Below are 20,792 nucleotides of genomic sequence, written 5' to 3'. Positions count from 1 at the left end.
GAAATAGGCCTTTTGTGTACATAGAAAATGTCGTAGATCTTTGCGTTCAGCTCATGATAAATAGAGGCAAACACAAAAGTGTTGCATTTAATATTTTGTAATATATACCGTAATTTGGACCCTTTATGTCACAGTCCAATCAGGGACACAAATATAGGGACATTTTCAAAACACAGAGCACAGCCAAAAAGAAAAAAAATATGCTGTAAATTGTGGCAACTAATTCGATTTTATTTTCTAAACAGCAGATTATTAGAAATATTACATTAAAATTTACTATTGAATTATTTACTATTTTCAGAAATTTTAATAAGCTGTCTTTAACCACTTCCATGCAGGGCCATAGTAAAATGACAGCCGCAGGAACCCTCCCTCCCTCCAGGTGGCATATGATGTCCTCGGCTTCCCAGCATTGCGAAGATCGCGCGAACACCCACCGTATTACAGGGGACCCGATGCATGTGCCCACAATGTCCGCCGGTCACCCGCAATTGCTCATCACAGAGCAGGGACGTGGATCTGTGTGTGTAAACACACAGATCCACGTCTTGTCAGGGGAGAGGTGAACTGATCGTATGTTCCTTGTATATAGGAACACCGATCGGTCTCCTCCCCTTATCAGTTAGAATCACTCCCTAGGACACACATTTAATGCTTTCAGAGCCCCCTGGTGTTAACCCCTTCCCTGCCAGCGATATTTATACAGTAAATCAGTGCATTTTTATAGCACTGATCGCTTTATAAATGTCAATGGTCCCAAAATAGTGTCAAAAGTGTCCGATCTGTCCACCGCAATGTCACAGTCATGATAAAAATCACAGATTAGTAGTAAAAAAAACAAAATAATAAAAATGACACAAATCTATCCCCTATTTTGTAGACGCTATAACTTTTGTGCAAACCAATCAATATACACTTAGTGTAGACTTGTAGAAGAATACATATCGGCCTAAACTGAGGAAAAAAATTGTTTTAAAAAAAAAGATTTGGATATTTATTATAGCAAAAACGAATAAATATTGTGTTTTTTTCAAAATTGTTGGTCTTTTTTTGTTTACAGCGAAAAAAATAAAAAACCGCAGAGGTGATGAAATACCACCAAAAGAAAGCTCAAATTGTGGGGGAAAAAATTATCAAAATTGAATTTGGGTACAACGTCGCATAGCCGTGCAATTGTCATTCAAAGTGTGACAGCGCTGAAAGCTGAAAATTGGCCAGGGTAGGAAGGGGGTGAAAATGCCCTGTATTGAAGTGGTTAATAAATACATTGACTGTGGCTTTAAATAATGGTGAATAGATAATTACAATTTCATTAGCTGCATGTATAAACCGTGTTTTTTTTTTTGTAAATCAATGGTATTCTTCACATGACTTTGAAATAACCTGACCTTTAGCAGCAATCAAGTGATCACATTTAAAAAAATTGAAAATGGATCATAGTCCATGTCCATCATGGATCATAGTTATACAAAATTTACCAGGCAGCATACCTGCTTTGTGCATATATGAATATTTTGTTAATAAAATAACATTTTATAATAGAATAATAAATGTCAAACTCAGGTTGTAATATGGAACTATAATGAATCATACATGATGTACTTGTAAATAAATACTTAAGTGTGAGACTATAAAATACTGACACAAACAAGTGCAAGAAGTCATCAGCACAATACTCTCCTGGACAGAAGTTCCGCTTTGTGTTGATGTTTTTAGTTCCTTGGATAAAACATTGCATATTTTGAGGTCCGGAAACCAAGCAGATCCCTCATTTCATTGCGGAATTTGGACAGATCCTGACGGAGTTCATTTAGGTTTTCCACTGTGGCCTGGTCAGTGCTTTGCATCTTCTGCCTCATTGAAGTCAAGTAGCGATGCACCAAGCAACACATGACCTTCTGATAGTTCTCATCTCTCTTCTGCCTGAGACTTTTCCATTCCTGCAACAGCAAAAAAAAAATCCAGCATAGTCAGACACCATTCTTAGGCCTCACACCATAAGTGCATAAAAACGGATGAAAAAACAAGCAGATTTGACTTGCATAGGCTTGTTTACACCATGTGCAGAGATATGCGTATTTATTACATATGTCTCTGCAAGAACACAAAGAAAACAATTGTTTTCTATTATGTGCTGTTCGCACCATACCACTGATATCACGTGTGGATTTTTTCTATGCAGAGATATGGAAACATATATTTTCTGCAAGGGTACAACAAATAAATTGTTCTCTATGTGCTCTGTACACACTACAATGTTGATGTCACATAAGTTTTTTTCTGCATGGAAAACTGCACACAGGCTTCAGATTCATGCAAAGAAAAAATCTGCACACGATATTAGTGTTGTTGTGTGAACAGCGCACTTAGAAAACAACTGTTTTCTTTGTACACTTGCAGAACGCATGCAGAAAAACATACATCTCTGCACGTGGTGTGAACGAGGCCTTAGGGTTTACATTCATGGGCTCTATCACTGCATGTGCAGTAACTGGTTGCTACTGCTGTTATAAATAGACTATATTTGAATTGTTTCAACTGCCAAGGGATTTGTTATTTTGAGTAGTAACCTACCTACAATACCCTTCACAGCAGTCCTCAGACTGGAAGGGTGCATATGGGCCAACAATGAACATACTGACTAGTCCAATCAGCCAGCTGTGCTACTAATGAAATAAAGGTTGAAGACCTAGTTTACTGTCTGATAGGGATGTCTGGAGCACAAGGCTGGCTGAACAGAATAAAACATCACTGTTGGCTGTTTGGTGACAGCTGTCATGTTATCACAGTGTCACCCTGTAGCAGGGGGGAACTGACAACTCATGGGGCCCCCTGGGAAATAGGAGATTAGGGGGCCCCCAGGCAATCCGAGTTTATGGGGCCACACAGTATACACACACACACAATCACACAGTATACACATACATGTACACACAGTATACACAGACATGTTTCTATTGGCTGAGAAGGTACCGGAGAGGCGGGGCAGCTATAATCTTGGGATTTTTAGACCAAAAGGATGTCGGTAAGGGACATTTCAGAGACAGATGTAAAAAAAAACACAGATTTTTACATACTGTCCCTGGTTTTACTGAGGCTGGTAACCCTGATGGGGCCCCCTAGTGGCCCGGGGCCCTCGGGCAGTGCCCGAGTGGCCAATGGTCAGTCCGCCCCTGCCCTGTAGGGCAGTTGTTAGATGGAGCAGCTAGAAGCCAATGGAGCAGAATCAGATATCTGTGATCACAGAATTCAATGGTTAACAAAAGCTCTAACTGGAGTTATCCTCAGAATCTTTCAAATAAATAAGTAAACCTGTATCAACAGCATGCTAAAAAAAAGAAGTAGAATGAGTTAACAAGCATCATCTGGCATATGTGGAAAACTGCAGCATAAGCCTGAATTGTAAGAGGGCGTACATTGTGGGTTTACTGGCTGATTCATTTATTCTGCAGATGCTCCTACACAGTTGCTCTTATCTCATATTCTTTACCACCTGTGTTCATAGGCTCATACTTTACACAGCCATGAATAAATACAGTAACAATTCACAAAGATCTACATGATTTATACTTGCTAGGTCATGCACTTCAGCCATGGTCCAGGATGAAAAGAATTTCCAGGCCATTCATCACATTCATGTCCTAATTAGCATATATGTTATTGTGATAAAGGTATGGGGGATGTCAGGAGCTACTCTAAAAAATGCCCCATGACAAAGAGAAAATAGACTATCTCAGTACCCAGGAAGTGGACAATTGAATATAAAAAAAATATATTTTTTATTGTAGAAAACAACTTGATACACATTAATACAAGCAATATTAAAAAAGTATTAATTGCATACAATAGCACAGTAATACAGACTTAAACAGTGGGAACCCCACAAGAAAGTGGAGCCTCCGGAGATGTAGGTCCAAAATGTGATCCTCTACATGTTTTGCAAATAAATTTCAGGAGGAATTGACCTTATACATCGATGGAAACCCAAACAGGGTCACAGGCGGCACAGGGGCGTACCAATATGGGGGCGGGGGGTGCGGTCCGCCTCGGGTGCCACACTTTGGGGGGGTGTCAGTGGCCAAGTGACTTTGATATGGGAGTGCATTCCGCACCCAAGTCGGGGGTGACACCGTCAGATCATCTCAAGGGCATCCCTGCTGTCTCTGGTTGCTCATTTTCACTTTAGTTTTTTTTAGAACACCCCCGTGCCATGGCCACAATGGACTGTTCCAGACTGTTCAGTGAGTGACTGTATTCCCTCCTGCTAGCTCCGCCTCCACCCACCACTGCTGCTGCCTGTGTGTGTCTGTCTCATCTCTCTCCGCTGGGGTGGCTGCTTCCACACAGTGAATAGGAGTCCTCCCTAGCCGACTGAGAGCCCGAGGTGGTGAGCAGGGGGGATTGATGTAAGAAGAGGCTGCAGCCTGCAGAATTGTGTCTACCCCTGTGCTGGTCTAAGGTGGGGGGGTCAGTGACTGTGATTGCTATATCCACCACTCCATCTCCCTGCCATGTGTATTGTGTAGCTGTCTGACCTGATTGGGGGGGGGGGGTTGATGTAAGAAGGGGCTGGAGGAGTGTGTCTACCCCTGCCATGTGCTGGTCTGGGGGGGGGGGGTCAGGGTGATTGCTGTGTCCCCCTCCCCCTGCCATGTGTATAGTGTAGCTGATGGGGGGGTTGATGTAAGAAGAGGCTGTAGTATTGTGTCTACCCCTGTGCTGGTCTGAGGGGGGGGGGAGTCAGGGTGACTGCTGTGTCCATCACCCCCTCCCATGTGTATAGTGTAGCTGACCTGATGGGGGAGGGGGGATTTCAGAATGCAGATATGTGCTATATACAGGGTGCAGAATGCAGATATGTCCTATATACAGAATGCAGATATGTCCTATATACAGGGTGTAAAATGCAGATATGTCCTATATACAGGGTGCAGAATGCAGATATGGCCTATATACAGGGTGCAGATATGTCCTATATACAGGGTGCAGATATGTCCTATATACAGGGTGCAGATATGTCCTATATACAGGGCGCAGAATACAGATATGTCCTATATACAGGGCACAGAATGCAGATATGTCCTATATACAGGGTGCAGATATGTCCTATATACAGGGTGCAGATATGTCCTATATACAGGGTGCAGAATGCAGATATGTCCTATATACAGGGCGCAGAATGCTGATATGTCCTATATACAGGGTGCAGATATGTCCTATATACAGGGTGCAGAATGCAGATATGTCCTATATACAGGGCGCAGAATGCAGATATGTCCTATATACAGGGCGCAGATATGTCCTATATACAGGGCGCAGAATGCAGATATGTCCTATATACAGGGTGCAGAATGCATATATGTCCTATATACAGGGTGCAGAATGCAGATATGTCCTATATACAGGGCGCAGAATGCAGATATGTCCTATATACAGGGTGCAGATATGTCCTATATACAGGGTGCAGATATGTCCTATATACAGGGTGCAGAATGCAGATATGTCCTATATACAGGGTGCAGAATGCATATATGTCCTATATACAGGGTGCAGAATGCAGATATGTCCTATATACAGGGTGCAGAATGCAGATATGTCCTATATACAGGGTGCAGAATCCAGTCGTGTGCTGTATACAATAAATATTCTTGAGAAAATGGAAAATAAATCGTGGGTGTTTTTTCATTTTAAATTGGGGGGGGGGGGTGCCAGATGTAGGATCCGCCCCAGGTGCCAAATGCTCTAGGTACGCCCCTGAGGCGGCACAGTATCAGGCACCCAAAAATTGGGTAGTCCCCCCACGGCGAACATGGGAGGCACTGGAAGAATGCAGTATCAATAAATTACATATGATAGGTAAAACCCGGGGATTAGGATATCAAACCCAAAGCCTCTGCAGCAGTTATAAGTGGGGACTAAGCCCCAGGCAGGTCAGTCAGGACAATGCCACTTGACAGTTCCCCTGCAACCAGTGACCTTTAAGATGCTGGGTGGAATAGTGTCCCCAGGTGGTGGCCATCTGCCATGGCAGATTTTTGGAGTAGCTCCTGACATCCCCCATACCTTTAAGTGTAAGGATGATGGTACCCACCCCTATTTCTATTTACCTATTTAGATTGAGGCACTTTCCTTCAGTATATTTTATCATGTCATTCCAACCCCAATAAGCTGGTGATATTGAGCCCTGCTAGCTGGGAAGCTGTCAACAGCAACAACAATTTACTTGATAGCATATGTATGACCATCCCATCAGAACATAATACTTATATAATTAAAGCGTAACTTTACCCATAACAGCTTGCTAAAAAATAATGTTCTTTAGCAAGGGACATAAGGTATATTCCACATGAATAATTATGCTACCAAAATTAGTGTGTGCTGTTAATTGCCTCCAGCATTGTGCCTGTTTCTTTTTGCTGGATGATGCCATTTTGTGGAAACTCATAGCCCCTGAACAGCAGTAAATCTTTAGGCTTTCAGCAGATCAGCTTCTACATTTTTGGCACAGTGCCTAAAAAAAGAGCAGCTAATCCATTATCCATAGTGGAGAAGGATCTGGGGGTTTTGGTAGATCATAAGCTCAATAATAACATGCAATGCCAAGCTGCTGTTTCCAAAGGGAGCAAAGTCCTTTCTTGTATTAAGAGAGGTATGGACTCCAGAGAGAGAGATATAATTTTGCCCCTGTTCAAATCATTAGTAAGACCTCACCTGGAATATGCAGTTCAGTTTTGGGCACCAGTTCTCAAAAAGGATATCAGGGAACTGGAGAAAGTGCAGAGAAGGGCAACCAAACTGATAAGAGGCATGGAGGAGCTCAGCTATGAGGAAAGATTAGAGGAACTAAATGTATTCACTCTTGAGAAGAGGAGAATAAGGGGGATATGATCAACATGTTCAAATATATAAGGGGTCCATATAGTGAACTTGGTGTTGAGTTATTCTCTGTACGGTCAACCCAGAGGACACGGGGGCACTCTTTACGTCTAGAGGAAAAGAGATTTCATCTTCAAATACGGAAAGGTTTCTTCACAGTAAGAGCTGTGAAAATGTGGAATAGACTCCCGTCAGAGGAGTCTATTCCGTGTGTATGCAACAGTTTCGGACACAATCCGTCGGACTAAATCCGACGGGCAAAATCCGACGGATTTGGTTGGCAAAATCTCCGACCATGTGTACGTGGGCTTAAAGCAATCTACTTCCTCTGGCCAGCTCAGTAGATTGCTTTAAGCCCACGTACACATGGTCGGAGATTTTGCCAACCAAATCCGTCGGATTTTGCCCGTCGGATTTAGTCCGACGGATTGTGTCCGAAACTGTTGCATACACACGGTCGGGCCAAGTTGGCGAAAAATCCGATCTTTCAGAACGTGATGACATAATTTCGTTACGATGGGACTACATTCAGGCTAGTAGCCAATAGCTTTGATGTAGGAATTTGATCTGAGCATGCGTGGCACTTGGTCCGATGAAAATGCTCTACACATGATCGGATTAGGTCCGTCTGGCCCAGTTGGTCAGGAAATATTTCCAACATGTTGGAAAATTGGGTCGGACGGAGATTCGGACGGAATCAGTCCGATGCATACCACACACAGTCGGATTATCTGACGACACGGTCCGATAAGACTCATTCCGACAGATTCTCCGACCGTGTGTACAAGGGCTGAGAAAGGCCTGGATACTTTCCTGAATGTACATAATATAACTGGGTACTAACATTTATAGGTAAAGTTGATCCGGGGAAAATCCGATTGCCTCTTGGGGGATCAGGAAGGAATTTATTTCCCCTGCTATAGCAAATTGGAGCATGCTCTGCTGGGGGTTTTTTTTTGCCTTCCTCTGGATCAATTGTGGGCATAAAATTGGGTATATTGGATTGTACGATATTTTTTTATTTTATTTATTTGTTTTTAAGGTTAAACTGGATGGACTTGTGTCTTTTTTCAACCTGACTAACTATGTAACTATGATCATGTGCAAAGCAATGTGAGACAGTGTGTTACTGAATTTTAAACAGTATAGGCACTTATTTTCAATGTTTTACATAGCTATATCTGCAAAAGAGGCCAGCGTGAGGTGATCTAGCAGGGCTTAATTTCCACTTTAGGAACTAGAATATAGGTAACTGAATACGTTTTAAAGTAGAACTCCGTATAATAAAGAAAATTTTCTACTTGCCAAAAAAATTTAATTGTATACAATAATTCTGGTGATTCACACACTCCTGCCACACTAAATAAAGAGGATGGTGACACTACTTGAGAGCATCAAGACATTGCACCTTCTTGTGTCACCTGTGTGGCCATTACACTGTGAAAGAGTAGGATTATATTGTTCCAGCCTCCCTTCACAAAAATAATGCATAAAAACTAACACAAAAATACTGTAAATAAAACATTTTTAATCTTACAGTACAGTACCTTGAAATGTACAGTATTACAGTACAACAGCTGGCATACAGGGGCTGGCATGGAGTGAACAGGGAAGAGATTTACTGACTAGAGGAGGGAGAGGAGGTGGGAGATGGTGGAGCTGAAGGATCATCAGCAATAGCAGATGGAAGAAGGCAAGCTGAAATTTCACTCATGCCAGATGTTGATGGAACTGAAGGATCTTCAGCAATAGGATATGGAGAGCAAGCTGCAATTTTTTCCAATAATTTTTATAAATTTTTAGACTTTTATTTTACAGAACCAACAATCATGCAGTGCAGTTTCTCTTTACAATTACAGTCAATTGTAAATAGCATTACAAACCTTCCAAAAAATATAATTATCCACATCTTACATCATTTTTATACAAGAATAATCCAGTATATCTCTACTAAATTATATATTGAACGTATTATACCCATATAAAACGTATAAAGCTGCAATTTTACTCATGCCTGATGTTGATGACTAGTGATGGACGAACTTCCGATGGGACGTTTCGCGAACGCGGCCGATATTTCGCGAACCGGAACGTTCGCAGCGGGCCCCATTGACTTCAATGGGAGGCGAACTTCGCAAACCTACAGGTCAAATTTGCAGCCAAAAAATAATTAATAGCTGTGCAAACATAGTCCCACCACATGGCCAATGACATAACACATGTATGAGGTGAATCTGGGATTGATAACTACAAGCATTCTTTTTTTATATGGGAAATTGTTGTGACAATTCAGGACTGTGGAGCGCATGAAGGCAATGGAGGAGAGGGAAGGTCAGGGTAGGCAAAGAAGAGGGTGCAGGAGATGATCACCAGCAGCGTGACATACAGCAATGACACCTGCACCGTGATAGAGTGATCTGACAACAGCACCGTGATAGAGAGCACTGACATCAGCAGCGTGACATACAGCAATGACACCTGCACCGTGATAGAGTCATCTGACAACAGCACCATGATAGAGAGCACTGACATCAGCAGCGTGACATAAAGCACTAACACCAGCACCGTGATATACAGCACTGACAGCAGCACCGTGACAGAGAGCACTGACATCAGCAGCGTGACATACAGCAATGACACCTGCACCGTGATAGAGTCATCTGAAAACAGCACCGTGATAGAGAGCACTGACATCAGCAGCGTGACATAAAGCACTAACACCAGCACCGTGATATACAGCACTGACAGCAGCACCGTGATAGAGAGCACTGACATCAGCAGCGTGACATACAGCAATGACACCTGCACCGTGATAGAGTCATCTGACAACAGCACCGTGATAGAGAGCACTGACATCAGCAGCGTGACATAAAGCACTAACACCAGCACGTGATATATAGCACTGACAGCAGCACCGTGATAGAGAGCACTGACATCAGCAGCATGACATACAGCAATGACACCTGCACCGTGATAGAGTCATCTGACAACAGCACCGTGATAGAGAGCACTGACATCAGCAGCGTGACATACAGCAATGACACCTGCACCGTAAGCAGCCCCAGGAGGAAGTCAGCATAGCACAGGGATGGTGGGAGCCTCTCATAATGAGCATAGCACAGGGATGGTGGGAGCCCCTCATAATGAGCATAGCACAGGGATGGTGGGAGCCCCTCATAATGAGCATAGCACAGGGATGGTGGGAGCCCCTCATAATATGCACAGCAGAGGAACAGCCCCAGGAGGAAGTCAGCACAGCACAGGGATGGTGGGAGCCCCTCATAATAAGCAGCCCCAGGAGGATGTCAGCATAGCACAGGGATGGTGGGAGCCCCTCATAATAAGCAGCCCCAGGAGGATGTCAGCATAGCACAGGGATGGTGGGAGCCCATCATAATAAGCAGCCCCAGGAGGAAGTCAGCACAGCACAGGGATGGTGGGAGCCCCTCATAATGAGCATATCACAGGGATGGTGGGAGCACCTCAAAATATGCACAGCAGAGGTACAGCCCCAGGAGGAAGTCAGCACAGCACAGGGATGGTGGGAGCCCCTCATAATATGCACAGCAGAGGTACAGCCCCAGGAGGATGTCAGCACAGCACAGGGATGGTGGGAGCCCCTCATAATATGCACAGCAGAGGTACAGCCCCAGGAGGATGTCAGCACAGCACAGGGATGGTGGGAGCCCCTCATAATAAGCAGCCCCATTAGAAATATGACACCGCTCAACCTCTTCAAACAGGAGGGTACGGGCATATAGTACGGTGTGCTTTTTTTGGACAAGGAAGTGAGCCAAATGAAGAAAGAAGGTCTCTGTGCTCGATTAAAAAAATTGTTTATAGACATATACATGGTCTACTGGTCACATGTGTTGAATTCCTCCGAGATCCATGCCTCGTTCATTTTTAGAAATGTGAGGTAGTTAACACTGTCGTGAGCTAGGCGAGTACGCTTATCGGTCACGATCCCCCCCTGCTGCGCTGAACGTCCTTTCGGACAGGACACTGGACGAGGGGCAAGCCAACAGTTCCATTGCAAATTGGCAAGCTCTGGCCAGAGGTCAAGCCTGCCCACCCAGTAGTCCAGGGGTTCATCACTCCTCAGAGCATCCACATCAGCCGTTAACCCGATGTAGTCGGACACCTGACGGTCTAGGCGTTCCCTGATGCTGGATCCGGATGACACCTGTCGATGGGTCGGCTGAGAGAATGACCTCATATCTGAAGTCACCAACACATCTTCAAACCGGCCTCTTCTTGCAGGCGCTGTTGGATTGGTACCCGCAACTCCTTCTCTGGGAGTGGGAATTGCTCCTCTGCCAGCGCACGCAAAGGCAGAATGCAGCATTTCTCGAAGCAAGGCCTGGAAGTGCTCCATTCTGACAGCCCTCTGTGACGGCGGTAACATTTCCACCATTTTGTGTTTGTATCGGGGGTCTAAGTACCTTTGCCACCCAGTACTGGTCCTTGACCCTTATGCTTTTTATACGGGGGTCCCTATTAAAACACTGGAGCATGAAGGCCCCCATTTGCACTAAACTGGAAGAGGTGTGGTGGTCTGGTTCCCGCTCATCATCTAGGATAATGTCGTCCTCTTCATTCTCCTCTCCCCATCCACGCACAGCAACAGGGATCCCAGAAAGGTTTAAAGCATGCTCTTCTTGCTCCTCCTCATCCGCCCCGGCACCATCCTCCTCTGACTCCTCTTCAGACTTCTGTTGTTGACTTGTCTCAGATAGAGTAGCCCCCCCTGGGAATTCATCCAGCATTGCGACTTCCTCATCTTCCCGCTCCTGCTCCTCCACAGCTTGATCAATGACACGACGCAATGCACGCTCCATAAAGAAGGCATAAGGTACCATGTCACTGATGGCACCATGGCTGCGACTGACCAGTTTGGTGATCTCCTCAAATGGCTGCAGAAGTCTGCATGCGTCGCGCATGAGCAGCCACTGGCACGGTGAAAAAACCCCCAGCTCCCCAGAACCTGTTCTGCCGCAGAGTTCATACAGGTAGACGTTAACTGCATGTTTCTGCTGGAGCAGCCTATCAAGCATATAGAAGGTTGAGTTCCATCACGTCGGGCAATCGCAAATAAGACGTCTGACTGGCAGATTGTGAATGTCAGCAAGGCGAGCCATGGCCGTGTAAGATCTGAAATGGGCCGAGATTTTCCTTGCCTGCCGCAAGATGTCCTGGACCCCAGGGTATTTGACAACGAATCGCTGCACGACCAAGTTTAAAACGTGTGCCATGCATGGCACGTGCGTGATTTTGCCCTGTTTCAATGCGCTAAGCAGATTGGCACCGTTGTCACACACCACTTTACCAACTGTCAAATTGAGCGGTGTTAGCCACTGATCTGCATGTGAACGCATAGCTGAAAGTAGTGCCGGGCCAGTGTAGCTCTTGGCTTCCAGGCACAACAGACGCAGCACGGCATGGCAACGTCTCACCTGGCATGTCGAATAGGTTCTGGAGAGCTTGGGCGGTGCAGCAGAAGAGACGCTAGCAGCGGAAAAGGAGGAGTCAGCAGAGGAGGAGAGGGAGGGGGATGGAGTAGGAGGAGGAGGAGAAGAAGAGTCAGGCCTGCATGCAATCCGTGGCGGTAAAACCAAATCTACACGGGTGCCACGGGTTACATGCTTGACAGCCATCAGAAGGTTCACCCAGTGGTCAGTAAAAGTGATATACCTTCCCTGCCCATGTTTGCTAGACCACGTGTCTGTGGTCAGATGTATCTTGGCACCGACACTGTGTGCCAGAGATACATTCACTTGCCGCTGAACATGGCCATATAGCTCTGGGATGCCCTTCTCTGAGAAATACTTCCTTCCTGGGACCTTCCATTGTGGTGTTCCAATGGCCACAAATTTGCGAAAGGCCTCCGAGTCCACCAGTTTATATGGCAGTAGTTGGCGGGCTATGAGTTCTGACAAGCCAGCCGTCAACCGTTGGGCCAGAGGGTTATCCGGCGTCATCATTTTTTTACGCTCGAACATTAGGCCCACGGAAGCCTGCCTTTTTGCAGAAAAACGTGAGCTTGACGTGATGGAAGGTGGAGTGGAGGACAATTGTGAGGAGAGAGGAGAAGGAGAAGTAGAAGACGACGCTGGACGGTGAGAGCCTGGAGTGTGGCTTTGTGTGTTCCGTTGCTCCCACTGGGCTCGGTGATGGCTGCTCATGTGCCTTCTTAGGGCGGTCGTCCCTAGGTGAGTGTTGGGCTCACCGCGACTAATGCGTTGACTGCAAAGATTGCAGATGGCAACGCTATTGTCAGCAGCGGACACGTTAAAAAAAGCCCACACTGCGGAGCCATGTGCCGGTATCCTGGGAGCGCCAGATGTGACCATACATGGTCGATGACTCGCTCCTGATACATTTGCAGTCTGCTTTGTCCCTCCTGTGCAATGTAAGTTATTCCTGCTTCTCCTCCCTATCTGCTGGTCCATATCTCCCTCTGAACTCCCCTCCTCTTCCTCTCTTGTGGGCACCCACGTGACATCACTAGACACGTCATCATCAACGTCACCTTCCCCACCGCTATAAGTAGAGATCTCGGAGTAGGCAGCAACACTGGGGACCAACCTCCTCCTTGGGCTGATCTGGGTACTGTTGTCAGACTGCTGAGTAGCGGTTGTTGCTACCTCCTCTTCCTGATCCAATACCAAGAGTGGCTGCGCATCAGAAATGTCTTCTTGATATGGATCAGAAAATAATTCCTGTGACTCAAGCGGAAGGTATGTGGTGGTGGTGGTGTTGTTGGTGGTAGTGTCTTTGGGGGTGCACATAGCAGAGAGTGAAGAAGAGGGTGCAGATCGAGAGGATGAGGAGGGTGCAGAAGAGTAAGGCTGAGCGAGCCACTCAACCAAGTCTGGTGCGTCCTTTAAAGTAATTGAACGCACCTTCTGCAACTTCCCACTTTGGCTCAAGCCTGTTGCTCCTGCCCTACCCCTACCACCCCTGCGGAAGGGCCTGCCTCTTCCTCTGCCTGTCATTTTTTAACCTCCCTGGCGGTATGATTCAGTCTGGAATAAGGTGCTGAAAGCGGTACAATTATTTTGCATGGAAATCTGGCTTTTATTTTGTAGTCCTGTAATTCTTAGGAATAACGCTCTGAAATCTCTTCAAACCAGAGTCTAGCGGACAAATCCCGGGTATGATAAAGTTTATAATATAATAAAGAATAATAAAAATTATTCAATAATGTAATCAAATCCAAAAAAAACTGAAAAAGGGACATGTTTTGGTTGCTATGGACAATCTCCAAATTCCAGGCAGTAAAAAACAGTATTTATAATATAAAAGTGCATGCAGGGCATTGCACAGACCACTAGGGACAAAGGGGGTGTGTATTTTGTAATACAGCACTGTAATCTGTAAGATTACAGTGCTGTGTGTGTTTTGTGTGTTTTTACTTTTTTGAATTTGCCGCCGTTCTCCGCTCCCGTGCGTCGTAACGTCGCAGGGAACGGAGCTCGGCGGCATTCGGCACTGTGAATCGAGCGGAGGACAGCTCGATCACACAGCGCGGCGGGCATCGCTGGATCCAGGGGACAAGGTGAGTAACTCTCCCTGTGTCCTCCCCTGCATCGAGCGATGCGATCCCGAGTCTGGCTCGGGGTTACCGCTTATGTAATTAAAATCCCAACCCGAGCCAGACTCGGGATTACCGCTAGGAAGGTTAAATGACCCTGTGACAAAACTCTCAGTCCCTATACCGATGAAGGACTGCTGCAGTATAGGGCAGCGGTCAGCAGCAGTGCACCTCAACCCTATGTATTGTGGACCTATACCAGTCCTTATAGAATATCAGACTGTACCTCACTCAACCCTATGTACTATAGCACCCTACACCAGGTTATTACCAGTCCTTATAAGGACCTTTGTGGAACAAATAGGTTGTGTGTGACTGATTAGCAGACTGTACGTCAGTCCCTATACCGATGAAGGACTGCTGCAGTATAGGGCAGCGGTCAGCAGTAGTGCACCTCAACCCTATGTATTGTGGACCTATACCAGTCCTTATAGAATAGCAGACTGTACCTCACTCAACCCTATGTACTGTAGCACCCTAGACAGACCAAGTTACCAGTCCTTATAAGGACCTTTGTGGAACAAGTAGGTTGTGTGTGAGTGATTAGCAGATTGCAGCAGAAGGGCAGCAGTCAAGTATAATATTCTTTCTATATTTGGAAGAAAGAATATTATACGTGTACAAGCCTATTACCATACCAGTCCTGAAAAGAACCTTTGTGGAACTAATAGTAACAGCTACTGATTAAACTGACCCTCACTGCCTCACACACTGCTTCCTGCCTGTCCCTATATAAACTGACAAAACAGAGGCTACTGGAACAATAACTGGAATAGCACTTTTGTGGACCTGATAGTAACAGCTAATGACTAAACTGACTGTCCCTACAGCAGACACACCGTCCTGTCCCTTTCTCTAAACTGACAAAAGACACTCAGGCTGCTGCAACAATCACTAGCACAGCAAACCTATATCCTGAACTACACCTAACACCTATACCAGTCCTGAAAAGAACTTTTGTGTACCAAATAGATAGCGATTTGGGTCACTGCAATCTCTCCCTGCTCCACACAGCAACCTCTCCCTATAGTGACAGAAGAAAGAATGTAATTTCTAAGTTAGGGGGAATGTCCAAGTGTCCATGTGCTGTAATGTCTCAATTGGCTGTCCTGTACCCCATGATGGATGTGTCATCATAGGTCAAAGTTCTTTTACACAGTAAACACGGAAGTCCGCCGGGCGAACGGCGCCAATAGTCCGCCGATCGGGCGGACCGCGAACAGCCAAAATTTGCCGCTAAACGACCGCCGGACGAACCGTTCGGCCATCCCTATTGATGACACAGGTTCTAATTCGTTGCTGGATTGAATTCTATCTACCCTCTTGAAAAAAAAACAATCCAGTGACGTCTAGCTAGTAGCTTTTTTTTTCTCATCATAGATTGCACGGTAACACTGGATGGCATTCTGAATTGTTGCCTGAACATTTGTGTACTGTTCTATGTTTGGGTCCTATGCCTCAAAAAGTAACGATGCCTCCTCAAATAATGAAAATCCCCTTGTCATTTCCTGTGTCATGAATCTCTTTGGTCCTTTCATTTATTTCTCCCTGTTGGCGCTTTTCGTCTTTTCCCCAGGCCTTCAATTGTGCCAGGTTTTCATTGGTAAGCTCCTCGTGTTGCACAGCAAGGCAAGGAGTTTAATTAAGTTGTCCTCTTGCAGATCTAGTTCCAGCTTTTCACTGAGTGTCACTAAGTTGCTGAAGAACGTTTTGAACTCCTCACCCACCTTCTCAAATCCACGAACATCATACTCCTCACCTACCTTCTCAAATCCACGAACATCATACTCCTCACCTACCTTCTCAAATCCACGAACATCATGTATAAACAGAGGGCAAAGGTTCTTCCAAACTCCATCCATGGTGACAGTCATAACCTCACGCCAAGCAAATTCAATGTTTTTTTATGGCCTTGTAGAGTTCTTCCAAAATTGTCGCAAGGTTGTTGCTGATTTGTTAATCGGCTTTACTGCTTGATGAAAAAAGTGACATAAATAATATTTCTTGAAAGTTGCAATAACTCCCTGGTACATAGGCTGGATAAGTGCCATAGTATTTCATGACACATGCACAAAGTCATCCATGAATGAGGGGTGACCCCAGAGCATTGTCAAGCATTGTCAAGCAGGAAAAGAATACTAAATTGTACATCTTTCTCCAATAAATATTTCTCTATCTCTGGGGTAAAGTGGAGGAAAAACAGCCCTGGAAAATGGCCTGCTTAACCCAGGCTTTGAAATTACTTTTCCACACAAGAGGAAGCGGGCCCTTGGTTATGTTTTTAAGGGCTCTTGAGTTCTTTAAATGATAAACCAAGGAAGATTCAGTTTCATATCGCCTAGAAGCATAGTCACCAAACAACAATTAGTTTTACAGTACATTTCTGTCTCATGTACATTAAATGCCTGCTCAAGTAAATAAGTGCCTTCATCAATAATTTCAGGAAATTCCCAGGCAGCTATAATATCTTCACTTGCTGCCACATGGCTTACTTTTACGTTGCGAAGGTTGGCTCTATTCTTGAACCTATGAAACCAGCCATGGGTAGCATTAAAAGATGTAGCCTCTGATTCTTTACCGCATTTCTTCTTCAAGTCTTCATACAGGCATTTTTCTTTTTCTTGAATCAGGATTAAGCTGAGCGGGCCTCAACGCTGATGTTGATCCTGCATCCACACATTGATAAGTTCCATTGCTCTATCACTTCTCCATGCTTTTTTATATTATTGTCGACATCATTGGCTCAACAGAATTCAAATGTACCATGATCTTGTCATTGCTCTTTAGAATTGTGCCGATGGTGGGACGATTCATGTTATAAGAACGAGCGACATCTATAGATTTTCTCCTCGCTCCAATCTCTCAATTATTTTCACTTTTGTTTCAATGGTTATTGCTTCTTAGCTGTCCCCACTACATCACCACTGTTTTATACTTGTTTATGGACATCTTGGGCTTGAAATCAGCACTGTATTACTGTACACTATAGTACTGTACAGTAAAGTGCACAGCAGCACAACTGCTTGCGGCAAAGAGTACACACATGTGGCAATGTGCAGCAGACATGTGAGCTACTGTTTTGAACTGAAATGCGAACAAATGTTTGCATCTTTGAAAGATTGCAACCTGAAGGTTCATTCATTATCCCCTTCCCGCCGAGCGTACGCAGATCTGCGTACTCAGCTTCTGGGGGGTATACCGGGATGATGCCCGCACCTGCAGGCATCATCCCGGTACCGTTTTTTACAGCGGGCGATTGGCTTTCCAGCCATAACAACCGATGCGGCTAAAAGCCGCTCGGCTGTTATGCCGGAGGAGCGGGAGGGGACGTCCCCCCCTCCTGCCGCCTCTCGCCACTGTTACCGGTGCTCCCGCTCGATCGGGAGCACCGATTAGCGATCCGTCGGCTCTGGCTGCTGGGGAGGAACTGGAACGAAGCCGTAATCGGCTTCGTTCCAGTCTCCTCATCGTAAACACGGAAGCGACGTCATGACGTCACTTCCCATTTACTCGGCTGCCAATGGCGCCGGTTTTAAAAAAATATCCGGTATTCAGAATCGCCGTTTTCGGCGATCTGAATACATTGAAGTGTAAAGGAGGGGTGGGGGGTCTTTTAGACCCCCGATCCCTCCATAAAGAGTACCTGTCACCACCTATTACTGTCACAAGGGATGTTTACATTCCTTGTGACAGCAATAAAAGTGATCAAATTTTTATATTTTTTTTAAAAACAATTTAGTCATTTTAAAATAAATAAAATAAATAAAAAAAAATTAAAAAAAAATTTTCAAAGCGCCCGCCGTCCCCGCGAGCTCGCGAAGCAAAGAAAACGCATACGGAAGTCGCGCCCGCGTATGTAAACGGTGTTCAAATCACACATGTGAGGTATCGCCGCGATCGTCAGAGCGAGAGCAATAATTCTAGCAGTAGACCTCCTCTGTAACGCTAACCTGGTAACCGTAAAAATTTTTTAAAGCGTCGCCTATTGAGATTTTTAGGTACCGTACTTTGTCGTCAATCTACAAGTGCGCGCAATTATAAAGTGTGACATGTTTGGTATCTATTTACTCGGCGTAACATTATCTTTCACATTACGCAAAAAAATTGGGTTAATTTTACTGTTTTGTTTTTTTTTTATTCATGAAAGTGTCCCTTTTCCCAAAAAGTTGCGTTTAAAACACCACTGCGCAAATACCGTGTGACATAAAATATTGCAATAATCGCCGTTTTATTCTCTAGAGCCTCTGCTAAAAAAATATATATAATGTTTGGGGGTTCCAAGTAATTTTCTAGCAAAAAATATGGATTTTAACTTGTAAACACCAAATTCCAAAAATAGGCTTAGTCATGAAAGGGTTATGTAGGGGACTGACTGTACCTACTCTACCAATATGTCTTTTTCTGTCTTATGTTATGTAACTATAACTATGGGGACTGCATCAATTTCCTAAAATTCCCCTTTGATCCTACCTTGGTTGCTATTCAAAAGGTTATGTAGGGAGGTGGCAGGAGGAGAGGTTGGTATGCACAGACAGTAAATAGACAGTCTTAGCCCCTGTACACACGGTCGGACATTCTGCCAACCAAATCCATTGGATTTTGTCCGATGGATTTTGTCCGATGGATTTTGTCCGACGGATTGTGTCTGAAACTGTTGCATACACACGGTCGGACCAAGTTGTCGGAAAATCCGATCGTTCAGAACGTGATGACGTTATTTCATTACGAGGGGACTACGTTCAGGCTATTAGCCAATAGCTTTGATGTAGGAATTTGATCTGAGCATGCGTGGCACTTTGTCCGATCGGAATTCTCTACACATGATCGGAGTATGTCCGAACGGACCAGTTTGTCGGAAAATATTTCCAACAAGTTGGAAAATTGGGTCCGACGGATACTCCAACGGAATCAGTCCGATGCATACCACACACGGTCGGATTATCCGACAACACGGTCCGATGGGACACATTCCGACGGATTCTCCGACCATGTGTACAAGGGCTAAGTGTTGTTTTTATGTGATTTATTGCTGATAAAACTTGTAACAGGAAAGTGGAATTAACTGAACTAGATGTATTCTCTCTTGAGAAGAGGCGATTAAGGGGGATATGACCACTATAAATATATAGGTTCTCCATATATTGAACCTAGTGTTGAGTTATTCAATGTCATGTCATTACAGAGGACATGAGGACACTCTTTACATTTGGAGGAAAAGAGATTTAACCTCCACATATGGTAAGAGTATGAGCTGTAAAAATTTGGAATAGAATCACTCAAAAAGTAGGCAATTTAGTATATTGTTTTAAAAAAGAGCTGATTGCATTCCTAAATGCACAAAATATAACTGTATAGTAAACACTTATAGGTAATAACACCAAGTTTATTTGATCCAGGGAATATCCAATTTCCTCTTGGGGGACCAAGAAGGATTTTTCCCCTACTGAAGCAAATTTATCATCCATTATTCTTTTTTTGCCCTTCTTAGGATTGTATATATGGAGTTTTTTTCCTTGTGATTGGACTAGATGGACTTGTGTCCTTTTTCAACCTAACTATGTATCTACGTTGGGTCTTCAAAAAGTTTCCATACTTTTATATTTTCATTGGAAACGGAGAGGGTGGGAGAAGTAGTAACTGGTCGTATCTGAGAGTGTCATGTGACTGGGAAGCTTGGCTGACCTTGTAGTTTAGTGTAAGAGCTGTGGTGAAGATGGCTGCAAAACTTATAAATTGCCCCAAAGAGGAACAGTATTCTCTTATAAGCTTTTTGTGGGCAGAAGGTGTGCCAAGAGCACAAATTCATCGCCGCATGTGAGCTCAGTATGGGGATAAAGTTCTCTCTCATAGAGTCGTTTATAAGTGGGAAGTTACAGAACACCAAGCTTATAGTCCAGATTTAGCCCCATCTGATTTCCACCTGTTTGGACTGCTCAAAGAAACTTTAAGGGGAAGAAGATTTCCATGTGATGATGATGTGAAAGCATGGGAAAAAATGCATCGCTAAGGAGGTGTAGAGAAGTCAGTAATTTGTTTTTGGAATTCTTAATAAATCGCGTTAAAAAATGTGTGGAAACTTTTTGAAGACCCCTTGTATGTAAAGTCTCAGAAATGTTCAGTTTTTCCATATACAGTGCCCTAAATTACCCTTTCATGGCCCCAAATGCAGATGTGTCAATTCTCTGGATCAAAACATTGCTCGCCTAACCTTTAGTATTTACAACTTTTAATGTTATTTGTTGCAAGCAAACCGTCTAGTCATTTTTTAATTACTGTTTTTGGTAATATACCATGGGGTAATTGATTCCACAGTTTCACA

The 20,792-nt window shown here is 44.4% G+C and overlaps 1 protein-coding gene across 4 annotated transcripts in view; it reads right to left on the bottom strand.

Moving 5' to 3' along the window:
* Positions 1-210: 210 nt before the first annotated feature.
* TRPC1 (transient receptor potential cation channel subfamily C member 1) overlaps positions 211-20,792 on the bottom strand; it is a 149,709-nt gene continuing 129,127 nt past the window's right edge. For all 4 annotated transcript variants that reach the window (XM_077488219.1, XM_077488220.1, XM_077488222.1 and 1 more), the window contains one exon: positions 211-1,940. In XM_077488219.1, coding sequence (XP_077344345.1) covers positions 1,713-1,940 — 228 coding nt within the window. In that variant the 3' untranslated portion in view covers positions 211-1,712. The remainder of the gene's footprint in view (positions 1,941-20,792) is intronic.

The sequence above is a fragment of the Lithobates pipiens genome, unplaced genomic scaffold, assembly GCF_037356315.1.
Source record: "Lithobates pipiens isolate NorthernLeopardFrog02 unplaced genomic scaffold, aLitPip1_a1.2 Scaffold_18, whole genome shotgun sequence".
NCBI lineage: Eukaryota > Metazoa > Chordata > Amphibia > Anura > Ranidae > Lithobates > Lithobates pipiens.
The sequence above is the reverse complement of the archived record's forward strand: the minus strand, read 5'-3'. Positions and strand labels throughout refer to the sequence as shown.